At 44.4% G+C, this 18,692-nt stretch overlaps 1 protein-coding gene across 2 annotated transcripts; it reads left to right on the plus strand.

Annotated features, from left to right (window-relative positions):
• The first annotated feature begins 7,389 nt into the window (after window positions 1-7,389).
• On the plus strand, window positions 7,390-10,082 carry SIX6 (SIX homeobox 6). Of its 2 annotated transcripts, XM_019451628.2 has the most exons (3): window positions 7,390-8,248; window positions 9,065-9,249; window positions 9,371-9,535. In XM_019451628.2, the coding sequence occupies exons 1-3, from the start codon at window positions 7,677-7,679 to the stop codon at window positions 9,412-9,414; spliced, it is 801 nt and encodes a 266-aa protein (XP_019307173.1). In that variant the 5' UTR covers window positions 7,390-7,676; the 3' UTR covers window positions 9,415-9,535. The 2 variants fall into 2 exon arrangements, with proteins under 2 accessions (XP_019307173.1, XP_019307174.1); XM_019451629.2 differs by lacking the exon at window positions 9,065-9,249 and having other exon boundaries at window positions 7,396-8,248; window positions 9,371-10,082.
• Window positions 10,083-18,692: the final 8,610 nt, after the last annotated feature.

Raw genomic sequence — 18,692 nt, forward strand, 5'->3', positions numbered from 1 at the left:
AGAATACATTTCTGTTGTTTAAAGCCACCAAGTTTGTGGCTTTTTGTTACAGCAGTACTGAAGACCAATACAGTAAGCATTTGGGGAATTTCATGTAAACTATTTACTGACTTCTTTAGACTAACTTATTGGGACAACAGTAATCCACAGAACAGGAAGGACTACTTCAAAATAATTTATTGCTTGGAAAGTTTCAAGAAACCTAAGCAGAATACCAAGGGATTATGAGACCAAGGACAAGATGGAAAGTGAGCCATCACTAAATATAGAGGGTCAAGCTAGAAGATTATGTGGATGGTTTTCCACAAGAGGGGAACTAATACTTGTTGTGAATTTACTATAAGCCAGGCACTATGCAAGGAATAGTCAGTCATGCATAATCCAATAAGGAAAGTGGGGCCTAAAATCATGGGGTTAGTCCAATGCTATAAATTTAAATTATTTAGAGTCCTTGCTGTTTCTACTATTTTACCTGCTTCCACAAATTTTAGCTTGAGAAGCATCACTTCCCTGAAACATCATTGTAGTCACAGTATCCCCCCTTCTCTGAGAACCACTCCCATTCCCCATCTACTTTCAGGAGTGAGCACTTTGTCTCTCACAACTTTAACAAGGCTTAATTTAGTGAGGAGGTATTTGGCAATGGAGAATGGGAAGCAGAAGGAAGGAGTCATAGAGTCAGAACAGTCGGAAAAAAAGAGAAAATAAATACAAATTATTATGATAAAGAACTACAATCATTGGAAAATATGAACTTTCAGAGTCCACAAAAAGGACAGACAAGGATAAAAAGTAGGTAATAAGCACAAAGGAGATGAGAGGAGGTCAGAAGAAAATTTAACTAAATGAAGGGTAAAAATTAAATATTAATATTCCAAAAAGTCAGTTCAGCCTAGATTTTAATAGGTGTAATGAGAAATTATCTTACACTAATTTCACCAAAACCCAGGAATAATAGAGAAAGTAATAACAGATAGAATACAAAACAGAAAAAGAGGAGAATTAAAATTCCATAGTTTGTGAAATATCTGAAAAAAAAAAAAAGAAAAGAAAACCTGCTGTTAGAGGAAACATGCACACATCCCTAGATTTTTTTCTAAATCTATTCCCACTGTCTGTCTATGTAATTTCCTACCAGAGCTTTGCAGCTGGTCCCCACTGGGGCTTAAGCAGACTCCTCTCTGTGTTTCCATTTAAAAATCTTTATTTCAATAGGTGGGCCTAGAGCATCTGCACTTCCAAAATTACCACACAACTGATCCAAAATGATTGAAACAAAATTGGTTTCAAAAATTGCCCTTAGGCTGAAAAGAAGATGAAGGCTAACGTTTCAGACCTAAAGAAACATTTATCACAATTCTGTGGTCTGTAATAGACTTCTGTGATTGTAATAGAAATGTTGACAGCTTGTTAATTATAGAAATGCTAGTGAGCATCACTGTTATTCTTTTGAAAAACCTGACAAGAGTTCAGATTTTTTTTTTTTTACTTAAACCAAGCCTTATAGCACCTCAACTCAAATCTCTCCTCCCCAAGAGGCTGTATTTAGTCCCATTTTCCTGTAGTATACAGCGTGATGACTCAGAGAAAGGTCTTCAGTTAACCCTGATGCCAACATTCCCACCCCCTCAAAGAAGTCCTCGAGTCACATTTGAGATTCAGGGCCTTTTTAGGGCCTGCAAGGGTATAACACTTGACAAGACCCAGAATGGTTTAAATCTCTCTGAGACAACCTCTGAAAAGTCACAGCAACAGGAAGTAGCATAAGACTTTACAGAGAGCAGTTCAGATCCTCTGTGCTCAAACTCAACTGGAATTATACCATCTTCCATGGGTAAGGAAAGCAAGGTATATAATGGACAGAGGTTTGAATCTGTGTTTTAGACCTACCTCTGCCACTAATAGCTCTGTAATATGGGCAACTGTTTAACCTCTTTGATCTTCATAGTTTATTCATTTGTAAAATAGAGAAGGGTTGAGCAGTAACTTTTCAACAATTGTTGCCTGTCCCATCAATTAAAAAATATAAATTCCAACATGATAGAAGGAAAACTCCACCTTTCCCAGAGACATTTCTAAGTGTATAAGTATTCAGTCACCATAAGTATTATTTACAGTAAATTTTAAGAAGAAATAAAATTACAATAGGCTCTTAGGGACAGATTTCAATGGTGTGGACTAGGCCTAAGGTGAAATTAAAAGGGCACTGATTCCTTTGAAAGTGCTTCAACTCCAGAATAAACAGAATTTTAGCAGGCTTTATATGTCTGTGCCTTGTTGATTATTTTGAGACCCTTTGAAGCAGGGTTTCCGAACAGTGGCACTATTGACGTTTTGTTGTGGGGGAATGTTCTGTTCATCATAAGATGTTTAGTAGGGTCTCTGGCCTCCACTGGCATTAGATGCCAGTTGTGACAACCAAAAATATCTTCAGGCATTGCTAAATGTCCCCTGAAAGTGGGAGTAATATTGCTCTTTGTTGAGATTTGCTGTTTTGAAAGGTAAGATGCCATGTAAATGTATTTTTACAACACAATATTTTTATGTATGTATATATGTATTTTAAAACTATTTTCTGCTAACCAACTGGATTACTAGGAGAATTTGGTTTTTATTAGAGGCTAATACCTGTATTTGATTTTACAGTATTAGAAGGAAATGATTATTTACTCATATAATACATGTAATCAATACATGTATGTGCCACACATACAGTTTACATGAATAATGTTTGGCTCATCCCAAAGGGCATAAACAAACTTGCATTCTTTCACTTCATTAAATTTTAAAGTTTCTATGTATGTTTTAGATCCGGGATTTGAAAATGGCCAAAAATAATTTGCTGGTGGAAAAAAATAAAGTTCCGGTAGAGAAGTATGAATTAATCGTTCTTTCACTCATTCAACTAATTTTCATTACTGATAATAAAGTGTTTATTAGTGACACGCGGGTTACATTTTAAAGCATTAATCCTTCATACAAGAGCCCATTGATATATAGTCTTAAGCAAGCTATGCTGTGGTATAGTTAGTCCCATGCAGATTTAGACTTATGCCACAGAAGCAGAAGAAAGAGAAAAGTGAATTTAAGAGCATAGTTTAAACAAGAAATAGGCCTTGAAATATACTCTTTGGTTTAAATACAAATGCCTAGGATTAACCACAAACTAGAAGTCGAAACAGAGTTGTATAGTCAGCCTAACATTTAAAAAAAAAAAACACATCACTGCTAATTAATAATCACTTTCAAATGGTACATTTTCCCACATTTAAACTTATACAAATTTCCTCCACTTGACAACATATGCAATTTTACGTCATTTAAAAAATAATTGGTGAATAACTTTGCAAATAACAACAAATATATTTCAATCTCTTAAATTATTGAATTGTAATAATTTTGCCAGTCAATCTCACAGTGCCAGGAAATCTACAAATATTTCTTAAATGGTGTTTGTTCTCAAGAATACACAATAAAGAGGCATCTCTGTTCTTTGTTACAAGGTGCATACTGGCAGGGGAAGAATGCATGAAATAGTACAATCTACCTTGGGATCTTATTAGGACAGTAAGCACTTTAAAAGTAGGATATTGAATTAATTCTAAAATCTAAAGATTTAGACAACCAAATACAGAAACAAACATTTCTATATTATGCATATTGTATCATCTGAAAATCACAATACTAAATATATGAATAAATATTTGAAAGTGAATTTAATACTGTAAATTCAAAGACAGTAAAATGTTTTTTAAACTTTCTAGATCTTAAAAATAAACCATGGATAAATTTCCCAGATCCTTTTTTATGTTATTCTCACCCACCAGCAACACACAGTTTTGAGGCCAAGGAAAGGGAAACCAAGATCTCTCCCCCAAAAGTCAAAATGAACTTACACAAAAGGCTAGGACCTCATTGTCTTTCAGTCTATGACTCTCACATGCAGCACAAATGTCTTTATCAAGGAATTCAGATGCCTCAATGACTACATTCTTCAAATCCCTGACTATGTGAAATTATGTAGGAAAGAAAACGAAAATATATCACTTATTTTACATGTGTTTGATTTAGGAAAAAGTCAAAGACAAACCAGGACAACAGACAAAACAAAACAAGAGATAAGACTGTATTGACCTCTAAGCAGCGCTCTCAGCTGGCAAACCATTCAGCAAGGTGTAACGGGGGCTCCACGTGTGTCTCTACTCTAGAAAATCAGAAAGAGCAAAACGAGGGGTGAGATCGATGAGCACAAGAAATCCCAGACGAACTCTGAAGATCTCTGGTATGAACCTCACAACCTCCGGGGGTGGTGCGGGGTGAGTACTTTGCTGCTGCCGCACTGAATAATTAAACACAGAATCTGCCCAGGGGCATTGTCTTCTACAAGCTTTTTTCTCCATATTTTTTCCCTTGTGAAGTAAAACTGAGTCTTCAGAAAGAGGAATAGAATTTTTGGATTCCCAGCGAGAACCTAGCATCTGCCCAAGGCCTCCCAAATCTACTAGATGCAAACCAACCACAGAAAGTTGCAAAGCTGCCCAGATAGGCCCGACGCCAGGGGCGGCCGCTGAGCTTTCTAGGTTTCTTGGTCAAACGCAAAAGAAAAATAAAGTTGAGGGTGGCAAGCAGGAGGTTGCCCGGATGGTTGGTGCAAAGTTTCAAAACTGGTAAAAATCTATCTTTCCGTAAAATTAAGCAGTCAACCCTAAGGTACAACTTTCACCTGGCGCTTTAAGGGGCGGGGGGGGGGGGGGGTCACCGCCTTGTCCACAACGGGATTATTTTTAAGGAACCCGGCGGAGCTTTTTTCATTATCAGGGATTGGGGTGTGTGGGGGAGTATGTATTTCTTCTGTTTGTGATGAATGAATACGTGATCCCAACTTTCCCAGAGGTAGTTTATTCGTTTGAGTTAATAAAATTAAACCAAATCCCCTGGGATGGCGAAGATAGGCTCTTCTGACAGTAGACCCCGGCCTCTAGACACTTCTCATACCCCAAACGCCTAGCGTCCAGACAGGGAGTCTTGGAGGAACTGGGACTTTGCAACCTCTGGCCAGCGCCCTTTTCCCTCCGCTCCAGCGCAACCTAAGATTTTGGTCCCGGTTGCCTGAGAGCCCCAAACGCACGGAAGCCAACGCGCCCTCTCCCCCAGTATTTGCAGAACCGTTGTCCGAGAAACGGGATATTCCCATTTCCTGGAGAGGGAAGGTAGACTTGGAAAATTAACACAACTTGCTCAAGAAAACTAAGGATAAGAAGCCAGTTTCCCCCCGAATTCGCAGTTTTCAAACTGTTCAGCAAAAGGGCGGGGGAGGCAGGTCCCCTGGGGGTACCGGCAACTTCTCACCTCCAGCGGCTAAGTGCATGTGTTGGGGTCCTCTCTGGGTTCGGGGCTGTAGGGTGTCCCAGACTTTCGGCTTCTTCCGCGTGGAAGGTGAGCGTGAAGCCATTCTGCTAAGCGGAGCCGGCAGGGGAGACACCCCGAGAGGGAAAGATAAGAAACTTCCGCAAACTGGAGCGAGGCGATTCTTTCCTTCCCTGGCCGGGAAGGTGCCGGGAACCACCGCCTTCCTGGGTTCCGCTTCACCCTTGCCCGATCCCCAAGGCCCGGGTTTTCTATACTGCGTATTTTGGGCATTTGTGTTCGATGTTTCCACTAAAAGTTGTTTCTTCTGCGAATTTGGAAATCGCCCCAAGCTAGGGAAGATTTGTGCTTTGACATTATACTCACCGCCCTCTGCATTTTGCCCCTGCCCTGTCGCATTTCAAGAAAATGAACTCTTAGAAAAGAAAGCCTCTGCATCGAGGCGGCTAGCAATCTCACAGAAATGATGTAAATGGTTGCAGGGCTTCCTCCCCCCCCCCCCCCCCAACCTAGGCTATTTTTTTCGAGTGAACTGTGAAGATCTGTGAAAATAATATCAGGGTTTTCCGTCAGAACGAGCTTTGCCCTGCACTCAGGCGTAGCATAATCTGACCTGACACCTCCAACCATCTGTGCTATCTATCTGCCTTCTGATTTACCAGAGCTGTACAAGCCGCATACAAATTGTACTTGATACTAAAGAAAAGACAGCCGGGTCCAGTCCAGTTCAGAGGTGAATATTCCCATCTGATTCCTTTAGGGATGGACCCAACGATAGTTTTCCAGGCATTTTCGAAGGACTCCCCTCTCCCAATTATTTTCTTCACACTAAACAAGCCCCTATCAAAGGCCCAGGTGAGATCATGGTTTCTTTTGACAGAGACCTCAGAAAATGGTATGATGTGGATGTCAATTGGGAATCAATAAAAGTTGCCAATTCAATCTGCTGGCCCTAAGGCAGAGCTGCCTAGAAGGCCCTTCCTCTCTGCAGGAGGGGTCAGTGCTCAGCAGCTTAGAAAGGGTTTTCTGCTCCACCACCACCCCCATTTCTGTGATTCCCCTTTCTCTACTTGTACTGAATTCCTTTGGGGCAAAAAGGCCAAGGTTACAGTTTCTATTCCCAGCTCAGCTCGAGTTAAATGTTCTAACACAGGGTAGGGCAAAATCAGCCTGCAAGAAGAGCAAATCAATATTTTTAAAAAAGATCTTTGAAATAAGCTTTTAAGTTGCTGTCCTGACCTACCCGTGACTTCTCACTCTTGATGTGGCTAGGCTGCACATTTGTTGAAGTCCATTAAACTGGGGAGGGGGGTTAGTGCTGAAAAGTATAAACTTTTGGGGAGGTGCAACTCCCTTTCTTGAGTGTTTGACTTCATGGTCAACACCTGTGTTATCAGGTGTGACAGTTGTTCTAGCTCGTATTTAAAATGATTTCAGGAGGCTTTTGAAGATGGTGGGGATAGCCCAAACTGACCTCTTAACAGATCCCTGGTCCCGTTCCTTCTGCTTCAGATTCGCTTCCCACTCGGCTGCTTTGCAGCTGGAAAAGGGGAAAATGCATGCGGGGATGGATGCTGGGGGGAAATGGGGTGATCTACTTCCCTCCCTCCCCATTCGTGCGCTCCCCCCCAAAGTTTTCTGTTTCATTACAATTAAACTTGGCGAATTCTTGGAGGATTTCGATTTGGCCCAGTCCTCATTGTCCTCTGGAGACCTCTTGACCCAGGCAGCGCATCACTCCAAAGTGGATTCCTGTAGCACCACTGCCTCTTTTGGCAAGGGTGGGGGGCGGGGGTGGAGGAACAAGCCTGGATGAGGGTATTGAAAGGCTGCTGTTCTTGCCTTCCACTTTCTCCCAGCCACTCTCCAGTGTTTTCCTCCTCCAGATTCTGCAAAATACTGAGGAAAAGTCCACGGGTAAACGGCGGGCGCTGTCGAGAGCGGGGAGGTGCTGAAATGACCCGGGCGCGCTGGTCGCAGTCTTGATTGGCAGAGAGAGCCAGTGACTGACAGGGGGTCTCCATGGCGCCCGCGCCGCCAATCCGCCCATTCCAGTAGCGGCGCCAGTTCGCCGGCCTGCGTGCCCTAACGGAGCCGAGCCGAACCCGGGCGGCGGGGCCGGCACCTCCTCCAATCCCTCCTGCTCGCTCGCTCCCAGCCGTTGCGCCGCCGCGCTGCCCGGGTCGTGCGTCCCGGCTGCCCTAAGCCGCTTCACCGAGGAGAGCCTGGCGCACCCCGCCAGGCCCGCCGACATCTGCTGCGTGTCCGGTTCCGCTCTCCGCGCCCCCGCTGCAGTCGGCGCTGCCTCGATGTTCCAGTTGCCCATCTTGAATTTCAGTCCCCAGCAAGTGGCCGGGGTATGCGAGACTCTGGAGGAGAGCGGCGACGTAGAGCGCCTGGGTCGCTTCCTCTGGTCGCTGCCCGTGGCCCCTGCGGCCTGTGAGGCCCTCAACAAGAATGAATCGGTGCTGCGCGCGCGAGCCATCGTGGCCTTTCACGGCGGCAACTACCGCGAGCTCTATCATATCCTGGAAAACCACAAGTTCACCAAGGAGTCGCACGCCAAGCTGCAGGCGCTGTGGCTCGAAGCGCATTACCAGGAGGCTGAGAAGCTGCGTGGACGGCCCCTGGGGCCGGTGGACAAGTACCGCGTGAGGAAGAAGTTCCCGCTGCCGCGCACCATTTGGGACGGCGAACAGAAGACACACTGCTTCAAGGAGCGCACGAGGCATCTGCTACGGGAATGGTATCTGCAGGACCCATACCCTAACCCCAGCAAAAAGCGTGAGCTCGCCCAGGCAACTGGACTGACCCCTACGCAGGTGGGCAACTGGTTCAAAAACCGCCGACAAAGGGACCGGGCGGCTGCAGCCAAGAACAGGTCGGTACCTAGAGGCCTACGCTCCTTGCGCTCACCCTGGTGGGTCGGGCGAAGGCGCCCCAGGGGCCCTTTCCCAGGGCCCAGCGACTTGGATCCGAAGGAGTTGAGAGCTCAGTCTGTCTTCAGTTATGAGCCCACTGCGTTCTGGGATCCTGGGCGGGTAAGGGGGGCGGGGGGCGGGGGAGTTCCTTCCGGGCTCTTGGTTCTCCATTCTCTCCCTCATTCTTGGAACTTAGGGGGTCGCCCCAGCCACTGGTTCCAGTCATAAAACCAAGGCTGCATTGAAAAGAGGAAAGATTAAACATTAAAATGTGTAAACATTAAAATTCCAGCAACATTTAGGGACCCCCAAGGCCCAAAGCAAATTCTTGTCAGCCTGGGCCCAGGCTCCTATTAAGCGAAGCCTGACTTATTAGCAATGTGGCAGGTCAGTGTTGTCGTTTTAAAAGCCCAGATGCGTCCTCTAATGCTTTGAAAATAATTTTCGATAGACTTCTGGATGAAAGATGAGTTCTCTTTCCGCGTGGACGACTCTTCCTCAAAATAGCAAACTATAGTCAGTTGAGGTTTGTCGCTTCCTCAGCGTGTGGCTCTAAATTAGCCAAACATTTTGTCCAAGAACCCAGCCTCATCTCCCAGGACCAAATGCTCCATGCAATCCTCAGACAGCCCTTTTTGCCTTTAGCTTTGGTCCGACCGGCTTACTGTAGGGCACTGACAGGAGCGTGCGCCTGGAGGAGACGCACGATGGGAAATGGGTTCCCTATCCCGGAGCCCGATATGCCTTTGTCACCCACACCTCATTTATCTTGACAGTATTGTAAATCTCACAAAGGCGGCCAACAACCGCGAACGAACCTGTGAGCCCAGCATCTCAGATGGGGAGCCCAGAAAGGATTCAGAAGAAGGATGGGACAACTGCTGGGCTACTTGGAGAGGCGGCCAGCTGTGGAATCCTTCCTGGCTTCCGTTGCCTCACTTTTCCTACTTTAACTGCCGGGGTCTGTGGGAGATCCGCTAGCCTCTGGGCTTAAGGGATGCAAAGCGGGGGAGGGGGGGCGCAGGGGGCGCAAGGGGAGGCTATGTTACGCGCTGTGACTGGTGTCCCTTTCCTTCCCATAGACTCCAGCAGCAGGTCATGTCGCAGGGCTCCGGGCGGGCTCTAAGGGCTGAGGAAGAGGGCACGCCCGAGGTGCTGGGCGCCGCAGCCAGCCCGGCCGCCAGCCTCTCCAGCAAGGCCGCCACTTCGGCCATCTCCATCACGTCCAGCGACAGCGAGTGCGACATCTGAGCTGCCCATCCAGCACACTCGGAAACAGAATCCACTATTAAAACAACACAAAATGAAATAGTAAGGGAGGATGAGAGACCACGCAAACCCAGCGCTTCCGAAACCAGGTGGCCAGGGACCCGCGGGGCTCGGGTTGCGCGTTTCCGCCCGGCCTGGCTCCACTGGCGCCCTCCGGCCGCTATTAAAGGGGCCCGCGGTGAGGCTCAACCCAGCGCCACGTTCTCCTTGCTTTGCTTTTTCCCAAGAATTTTACTGCAGAGATGCCTCCGGAACCCAAACTGCACCGCTGAGCGCCTGTCCTGAATCTCCCGTGGGTATTTCACGTCGAAAGGACGCTGTTATATATGTATAACTTTTGCTTTGAAGTTTTAAAAAAACAAAACAAAACATATATATGCTGTTTATTTACTTATTTAAGAGACTACCGTGGTAGGTTTCTCTGTATCTTGGGAACTTGCTGTTTCTAAAGGCGCAGGGTTTCGAACAGATGGGTTCTGTGTGAAGAAGCCAAACAATAAAAACCTGGTGATCAACCTTTCTTAATTAAGTGAGCTGCTCTCAGATTCTTAAAAAAACAAAACAAAACAAAACAAAACATTTCACCAGGTAAGCAGGGGGCCCTTGTACAAATAGTCTCCGGAGAGTCTTCTCTATACCTTTTGCTTTCTCTGACGTCTCCTGGTATATTTTTTTAAGTGGCCCATGGTAGATTCATAACCACCTGCCCAACAAATTGTATATTTGTATGTATATATGTACATGTGCATATGTAGCATATATTTAAACCCAGAAGTTGCCAACATGAGCATCCCCTATAAGGCAACTCCACACATCCCCAAGCACGGTTTACTATGGCTTGTCCACCTGACACTCACTTTTATGAAATGTTAGTGGCTTTCAGGAATAATTTAAGAAGCTAAACTCTGGGACTCAGTCGTGAGTCCTATTTTATAAAAATGCAAGACTATTCTGACACAGGCTCTGCAATTAGAAAGGTTTTCCATCTCCTTTTAGGCCCTCTCCCATACAAAATAGGCACCCCCCGATCATGCTAAAGTGGATATATACTACATTTAGGATTAAACTCATATTAAAATAAGACAAAAGATAGGAGAAGTTTTAATAACTAAATGAACATCTTGCTGCAGAGAAGGTTTTTATCAAACATTATTTGCCACAAAAAGGATACTTAGATGAAGGAAAGGATGTTATGTCACATATTGAGGTGAAATAGAGGCTGCAGAGGATGGCATTTTAAAAATCTGATCTCTGTATCAAACATGAAATAAGTCATCTAGAGCTTCCTTGTCCTTCAATGGCCTCGATTAAAACTATCAAATATTCTTAGATTTAACTTGTGCAGGCACACACACATACCAAAAAAAGAAAACTAAACAATGTCCTTGCACTAAAAAAGTAAATGTTATCCAGAGTCTCTTAAGCTTTTTTTCCTAGTGAAATGGGTTGCATATTATAAAATTTGACATTGATCTTTAAATCACTTAAGCTGAACTTCTCTCCTTGAGCTCCTCCTGACACACACACACACACACACACACACACACACACACACAGGACTCTTTTCAATTTACCTCTCTGTCCTTAGCAGATGTCCTCTGGTTCAGAAGCCTACTAACTTATTTGGGTAGAAGTGCCAATGTCCAAACCTAAATAAATAAACAAACAAACAAATAAGATAAAATAAGTGAAGCCATGGAAGACAAAAAGCAGTCATATGACAAGATATATGAGAGAAACCAAAGACATGAAAAAGGGTTGATTTTTGGTTTCTAAATCACTTAACCAAATTTGGCCTCATTTGGGTTTTATAAATTGTTGTCATTGTATACTGGGGCCCTTATCCAGAGAATTGTTAACAACCAAAACTCTCTTGCACAAGAGCTCTAGATGGAAGGAGTGGGGATATCTTTGTGATCAAGATGGCGTTCTTCGGGAAGGCAAGCAAATGCCCTTCTGTGGGTCCAGAAAGGCTAGCATGGTAGAGCTTCCTGAAGACTCTTGTTTCCTAGAATGCCCTCCCTCCCCACCTAGTTCCTTGAATGCCAAGGAGCAAGGCCAGGACTCCTATGAGGCAATGGAAGCACCTAGAGTACAAAATTTAAGGAGGCATTCACTCTCAAGGTCAAGCAAGTACAGCAAGTGCAAGGCATCTAGGAATGAGAGCTGTTTTAAATTTTGCCCTATAGGTGCTTGCCTTGTTTCACTGTAGTCCTGAATCTGCAAAGGAGTATTGCGCTTCAATGAAATATCAAGAGACTTCCATTCTTGTTTCCCAGACCCTCCAGACGCTAACAAAGGAGCTGCCCAGACCAGCATTTGGAGAAAATAGCAAATTTTCTCTCTTAAACTGATGTTTCCAGGTACAAGAAGGAAGGGAAAGGACAAATTAGTAAATGATGTAGAGGCATTTGAGATTCTAAAAATCCCATCCTACTCAACCAGTTCAAATGATGCCTAAAAGCAGAAGAAAATGTCCATTCCGCATTCTCAAGAAAAAAAAGGGTAACACTGATAAGAGCTAAGCTTTCTCTTTACAAATAATTTTTAAATAACATTTACGGCTTGACAAAAAAGACAAAACCAAACAGTTATGGAGGGCTTTTTTTCCTGCTTTGGTGAAAGCCTTTAAAGTACACCTAATTTGCTTAAAGTAACATGTTGCCTAAGGATTACATTATAAAGTAGCTATTCTGTTTCACCAATCTGTAGGTTCATTTATCTAATTTCATGTTAGAATCTTAAGGGGTGACACAGTACTTTATTTTTAAAACGTTTATCTGAAACCTGGTGGCACTTAACTGCTCTTGTGAGTAGTCAATTCTTTGATAATCATGTGTTGGAAATTGTTCCAAATCATGACACAGATATTTATGTTAATTGGTCCAAAAATTCCCATGGGCAGGTATCGTAAAAATTCTCTTTTTCTAAGATTTTTTCTCCCCATATCAGTTTTATCCTAGTCTAGAAAGGTTTTGTTTGTTTGTTGGTTGGTTTGTGTTTAATTCCAGGTAGTAGCAATGCTGAAAGTTTCCGAATTTGGAGAAATCTCCATTTGATGGGTTTCCTTTCTGTCTTCTCATGAAATTTATTTCCTGTAACAATTTCCCAAAAAGCAATTACTCCAGCAGAGTGGAAAGAAGCTGCATTCTAACAATTCAACGGATCTGACCAATGTGAGGATTTAACCAACTCAGGCCCCTTTATCGGTTATAAATATTTCAACCACCCGCCAGTTCCACCAAAAGCGCGATGGCTCCCGCTCCCCAAATGCCGCAGTTCCTCTCTCCTCCACTTTAATGACCCACTCCTCTTCCACCCGCCGCGCTCGCCAACCACCCCCCCCCCCCGCCCCCTTTCCCTCCTCCAGTTTGTTTATAAAAATCCGGGAGGGAGGGGATGAGAGGCTGGCGTGGGGGAGGACTTGCTCTTTGTTTACATTAAACAAATGACAGGCAAAGAGCTCAATCAAAATCTTCCTTGACCCCGTTCTCTCTCCCTAATTTTAACAAAAAGGAAAAAAATATTGTATCCAAAGAGAACGTGAATGGGGCGGGAGGAGAAGAGAAGCAGCTTTTTTGCTCTATTCAGCCGGGACGCGGGAGCGCGGACGATTTCCGCTCCTATTGTGAGGCGGGGCCCGGGGGCGGCAGTGAATGGGGGGTCTGCCGAGCGGCCCGCAGGGCTGTCAGGCGGCTCAGCGTAATCAGGGCTAATGACGGTGGCCGGGAGCTCCGCGGGACAATGCGCGGGGCCGCGGGGTTTTGTCGGCCTGAATGGCTAATAGGTTTGCCTGGGGGTGCGAGGGGGGCGGTGTCGGGGAAGAGGCGGCGGTGAGGGGAGAAGGGGTCATTGTTCGCACACTGGCCCGGGCGCCGAGGCGCGTCCCACCCCGCGCGGGGGCCCGGAGCGGCCGGCAGGAAGGCCGCGGCCGGGAGGCCCCCTGGAGGCCTGCTGGGAAATGGCGGCAGGGGCGGCGGGTGCGTGGGTCCCCTAGGGAAGGCAGGCCTGAGAGAGGAGGTCTGCACGAACTTTTTTCCCCGGGAGAATTCCATAGTGCGTGCCCAGTACCGGGAAGGTGATTCCCTCCGCCAGGGTTCGAATCGCGACTCCGTGAGGTGACAACTCCACACACCCACCTTTTCCGTCCAGCGCCCTGGGAGCTCTGAGACGTGTAGGCCGGGAGCCACTCCTATTGTTAGACTGCCTGACCCAAAACAGCTCGAGGAGAGAAACCTCTCAAAATCAAGGGGCGGGGGGGCGAAGGGTTAAAAACCTAGGTGAGGCGATAAACAAATGCGCGCCACAGCAGCAACTAAGGCGCGCGCTCGCCCTCGAGCCTCTGACGGCGCTACGGCGGTTCGCCAGCCTCGTGCAAGACGATGCGCCGCGGGTCTGGGCCTGCGCGGGTTGCTGCGGCGCGCGTCCGCCTTGCGTGTGAGGAGGCTGCGCGGGCAGGGTCGCCCGCGACCGGCAGCGGTAAGCGTCCTGGTGTCCCCGGACCAGGGAACGGCAGTTGTCACCGCAGGCTCTCGGCGGAGTCGCGTGAGTTGCCCAAGCGGTGACCGGAGCGCAGAGAGGCTCCATACTCAGGGAGTAGGATCTGCAGGCTCTGAGGCCTCGAGAGGGCTTTGCGAGCCCCGAAGATCCGCGGGTCAGCCGTCGGGGTTGGGGACCCACAGCAGAGCGTCCTGAGAGCCAAATGCCCGCAGCGGCACAAACTTCCGCAGGCCTCCGCTGCCACCGGAGCCCCGGTCTTTCAGAAACTTGGCCGCTCCCGTTTCGGCTCCTACAAATCTCCCCAGAATCATGCCGGGCAGCTCTCTATCTGCTAGGATTTATATTCCCAAACCTCTTTAGACCTACCCCAGCGTCAGGGATCGAACTGATTTCCTCCCCACACCCCTCCTTTTCTCCTGGTTCGAAGATAAAGCGGTGTGAGGGCCATCCCAGAGCACAGCAAGCAGTTTCACGCTGTGTGCCTCTGCTCGCGCGGTTTCCACTTCCTCTGCCGACCTAACGCAGCCCCCGACACCTCGACGGCTAACCGTTCGATCTTGGAAGCCGATCCCACTTCCCAGGAGTCTTTCTTGATTCAGCGGGCTCCCCACAGAGACTTCTCTACTTCCTCTTTAGCGGCCTCACAGTACTTTATCTAACGTCTATTTTAACTGCTGTGATGTATTTGTGCATTTGTCTATATGTTCGAACCCCTCCGCCCCACCTCCCGCTAGAGTGTAAGCTCTTTAAGGGCAGGTATTGAATTTTATTCATCTTTATATTCCCAGGGCTGGCCTAGAAGTAGGTGCTCAATAAATATTTTTAAACTGAAATAATTAATGTAGCTTCGTTAAAACCTGTCCCGAATTAGTGGAGGAGCGCTGCTAGTTCTGAGTTCATTTGAACAGCGAAAATGGCAAATAGAACCTGGACCCAGAGTTCACTTAAATACTTCAGGTTACAAGCTCTTACCTACTTGTCAGGTTCTCTGGGATGATACCCCCTCTAAGTGTGTGGTTTTTTTAGAACCCTGTGGCTTGGAGTTCATAACATGAAAATTAACTTCTCACACACACATTTTCCCCAAACAGTAAGGTAGGAGTCATCTCCTTAGGTTTAGAAAATTCTATTTATTACACCCTCTGAACCCTATAAAATATAATTCCTAATATTTTTGTCTGTTATGAAAAAGGTTTCTTCTTACAAAATAACTCCTTTCTTTGTCTCTCTCCTTCCCCCACCCCCACTTTAGTCTTGACCTACAAATTAAAACATAAACACACAAAATAACAAATTCAAAGTGTCCAATTTTAAGATCTTGGATTGGTATTCCACCTCCATGCTTAGGCTAAGGGGTGAAAAACAGAATTTTCATTACAATCTTAAATCACAAAAGCCCTGTGAAAATCCACTGGTTGCTAAACTCATCTGAATTTAAAATTTTAATGGACAGAAGGAAGTGAACTGTGTGTAATCTTGAGTTCTGATAAAATATAGATACAGCTGCCTCTTGGAAAGTCATTTTAGCCTGGCACTCTCAGTCTGCAACCTCAGAATGTTGATTTACTATATGTTTTTCAGACTGAAGAGAATAGCCCTGAGTTTTTTAGCATGAAATCAAATATCTAAGTTTAGACTGTGCATATTAATTTGATACATGAACAGTCTGGTTGGTGGTAACTAGTTTATTATGCATTTCAAACATTTTCAGATATTTAAAATTCCTATTAAAGATTTGTCCATTCAAATTAAGTACCATTTAAGGCAGATTCTATTGCATTGGATATACTGACTTTCCATAAATTCATGATAAAGTATGCATTTAAACTAAAAGCGTATGCATATACACTAGACATCTGATCTACAAAATAATTTTTGCAGGCAAATGTGATGCTACGAGCTGGATTCATCAATTTAAAACAGACAAGCAAATAGGAAAAGGAAAACTATACTGTAAATAGCATGTAGCAATAGACTGATGCCTAAAATGGTGGGATCAAAGAGACCTTGCTAATCACTGTGGATTTGGGCAAGTCACTCAACTCTTTGAGCCTTCACTTTTACTTCTGCAATATGAGGTTGATAATATCCAGGGACGTCGTGAATGTTTGTGATAAAGCACCTAGACCAGACCCTCACATATAATAGGTATTCAGTGAATGGAACTTCCCTGTTCCCATTTTTCCTGGTTAAATGCTAGGCCACGGAAATAAGGTGTACAACTCCCCTTAAAAATTGTGTTTTAATAGATGTCATCTACACATTTGGAATATTATTGAATTTGAATGCTAAATGCTGTTTTTAGAAGCAGCTCTGCTCACCACCCCTAGCAGGGAAGACCCAGTATGTTGGTTTCCCAACCTTGATAATGGGTAAACTTGTGCTAATACAACATCACTCTTTCTTAGGCTTTTAACTCTGGTTGGCGCTGCTCATCATTATATATGAAGTTCTCCAAAGGGATTTTAGCCTATCCTGCAATTCAGGATAACCTCAAATGTAAGTATAATCACTGAAAAGATAACCTTTTAGGGAAAGTGCAAGGTCTATTTTTTTTTTTTTTTTGAGGAAGAAGCAGTGACCCTGCTTTACTTATATTTATCCTGCTTTACTTATATTTATGTGGCTCTTCATAGCTAATAATGAAGTCCCTTCAGCTGCACCATCTCACTTCCTCACAAGAATCCTGTGAGGGAAGTCAGCAGGTATGGTTTCTACCTTCCAGATAAGAAAACGGGGCTCACATTACTTGCTCAGCCACAGGACCGGGGAAGAATCCAGAGTTTGTAGGCCTTGAAGTTTAAATAATTTGGAGGGGAGGATGCCCTATAAGGTAAAGGATATAAAATTATGAGTACAAAATTGGACGTAAGAAATCACAACAACTATAAAATTTTTAAACTGAGCAAACACAACACACATTACAAAATCCAAATAACAAAATCATTTTATTAATTGTCACATATACCTCTAGAATAGTTTTTTCCCTACTTTTTTCTCCTATGTGTTCTTTGATTGCTTCTATATATGACAATAATTTTACAGTACAGTCTTGAAAGATAATTTAGTCTTTAGTATGGGTTGGTTTTTAATATTTTTATTATTCAGATTTTAGAAAAGTTTCAGTTTCATAGCTCATTATTGGCAATGCCATATGTAATTTTTTAGATTGGTATCAAATTTGGGAAAGCCTCTAGGAAGTTTCTTTCGTATGTGAACATAAGATGTGAGGACATTTTCAGTTTCCTTGAACGGTGACCCATCTTAAGTAACCTTTGCATTGACCACACTCATTAACCAGTTTGTAATCAAAGGCCTTACATATTCGTGTTGTGACACATAAATCAGCACAACAGAAGTAGGAATATTCCTACAAGACATCCCTGCACCAAAGGAGCTAGCAATAGCCTAACAATACACAGAAATGACAACAAACCGTAAAATATGTACCACTAAACCCAAACTGTATCCCCAACTCAAGTTCACTTTAGCTACCAGATAGAAAAATGGTTACTCCAGTGGTGCCCAGCACTAGGGGAAATGACAAAGGGAAAATAGAAGTGCACAGAGACAGTGGTCTATTATAGTTAAATTACCTATTTTGCAACGTTTCCAAAAATGCATGATCATGTGAGCATATTGCTAGGATCCCTCCCAGGGCGTTTGAGAAGGGGTCTGTGCAAGTAAGGTACCTTGTAACCTTAGTGTCGCTTGCTTCCAGGTAATTCTGCCTCTGCACAGGCCAAGTATTTCTTTTTCTGTTTCTTTTTTCTTTCTTTTCTCCTTCCTTCCTTCCTTCCTACCTTCCTTCCTACCTTCCTACCTTCCTGCCTTCCTTCATGTCTTTCAGAACAGGCTTTCTGACTCCAGGTTTTCTTTTATCCAGGACAATATGTATTTCCCCAGAAAGTTTTTACAAAGTTTTACTCAAAAGCTGTTTTTAAAGGTGTTTCATTGATAGAGGGAAAGTGAGTTTCAGATTACAGATATAGAGCTGGCCTTGGGTAGGACTGTGAAATAGACAGGTTATCCCTTAGAACCCCACCTTTCCTTTTGAGGATTTTTCACTTTGCCTCCTTACAGGTGTCACATCCCAAACCGTCAGAAACCCTCAGTGCTCTCTACCCTCCCTTGATCAAAATCTATTCTCAGTGGTTACCAAAAAATCAGATAAGCCAATTCACATTGACATACAAATAGCTGCTAAAAGCTTAATGAATTACCTACAGATGGGGGCCTAGGAGGGTACTTACTAACTGCTAGGAGATAATCCTTTAATTCAATAAACCCAAATCACTAATGGTAACAATTCAGACATCACTAGTAAGCTAGTACAAAATTATTTTTGGTTGGCAGAGAGCCAGGAATCCTTCAAGTCATTCCATGGAAGTAGATGACTGCTTCTTGGGTCAAATAGAACCAATATTAAAAATAGAGTAAAGTAAAATAAACTTGTTGGGCCTCCAGCTTTCCCTTTAAATTGCAATTCCTTCTCTATCATTCGTTCTACCACCAAACTTTGTAAGAGAGGAAAGAGTAGTCTACATTCTTTGCCTCCATTTCTTCACTAGATACTAATTAACTTCTTGCAATCTGGCTTTTACTGGCATTATTCCATCATAACTGCCCCCTCAA

This window comes from Panthera pardus, unplaced genomic scaffold (genome assembly GCF_024362965.1).
Source record: "Panthera pardus isolate Hobbes unplaced genomic scaffold, ASM2436296v1 HiC_scaffold_24, whole genome shotgun sequence".
Taxonomy (NCBI): Eukaryota; Metazoa; Chordata; class Mammalia; order Carnivora; family Felidae; genus Panthera; species Panthera pardus.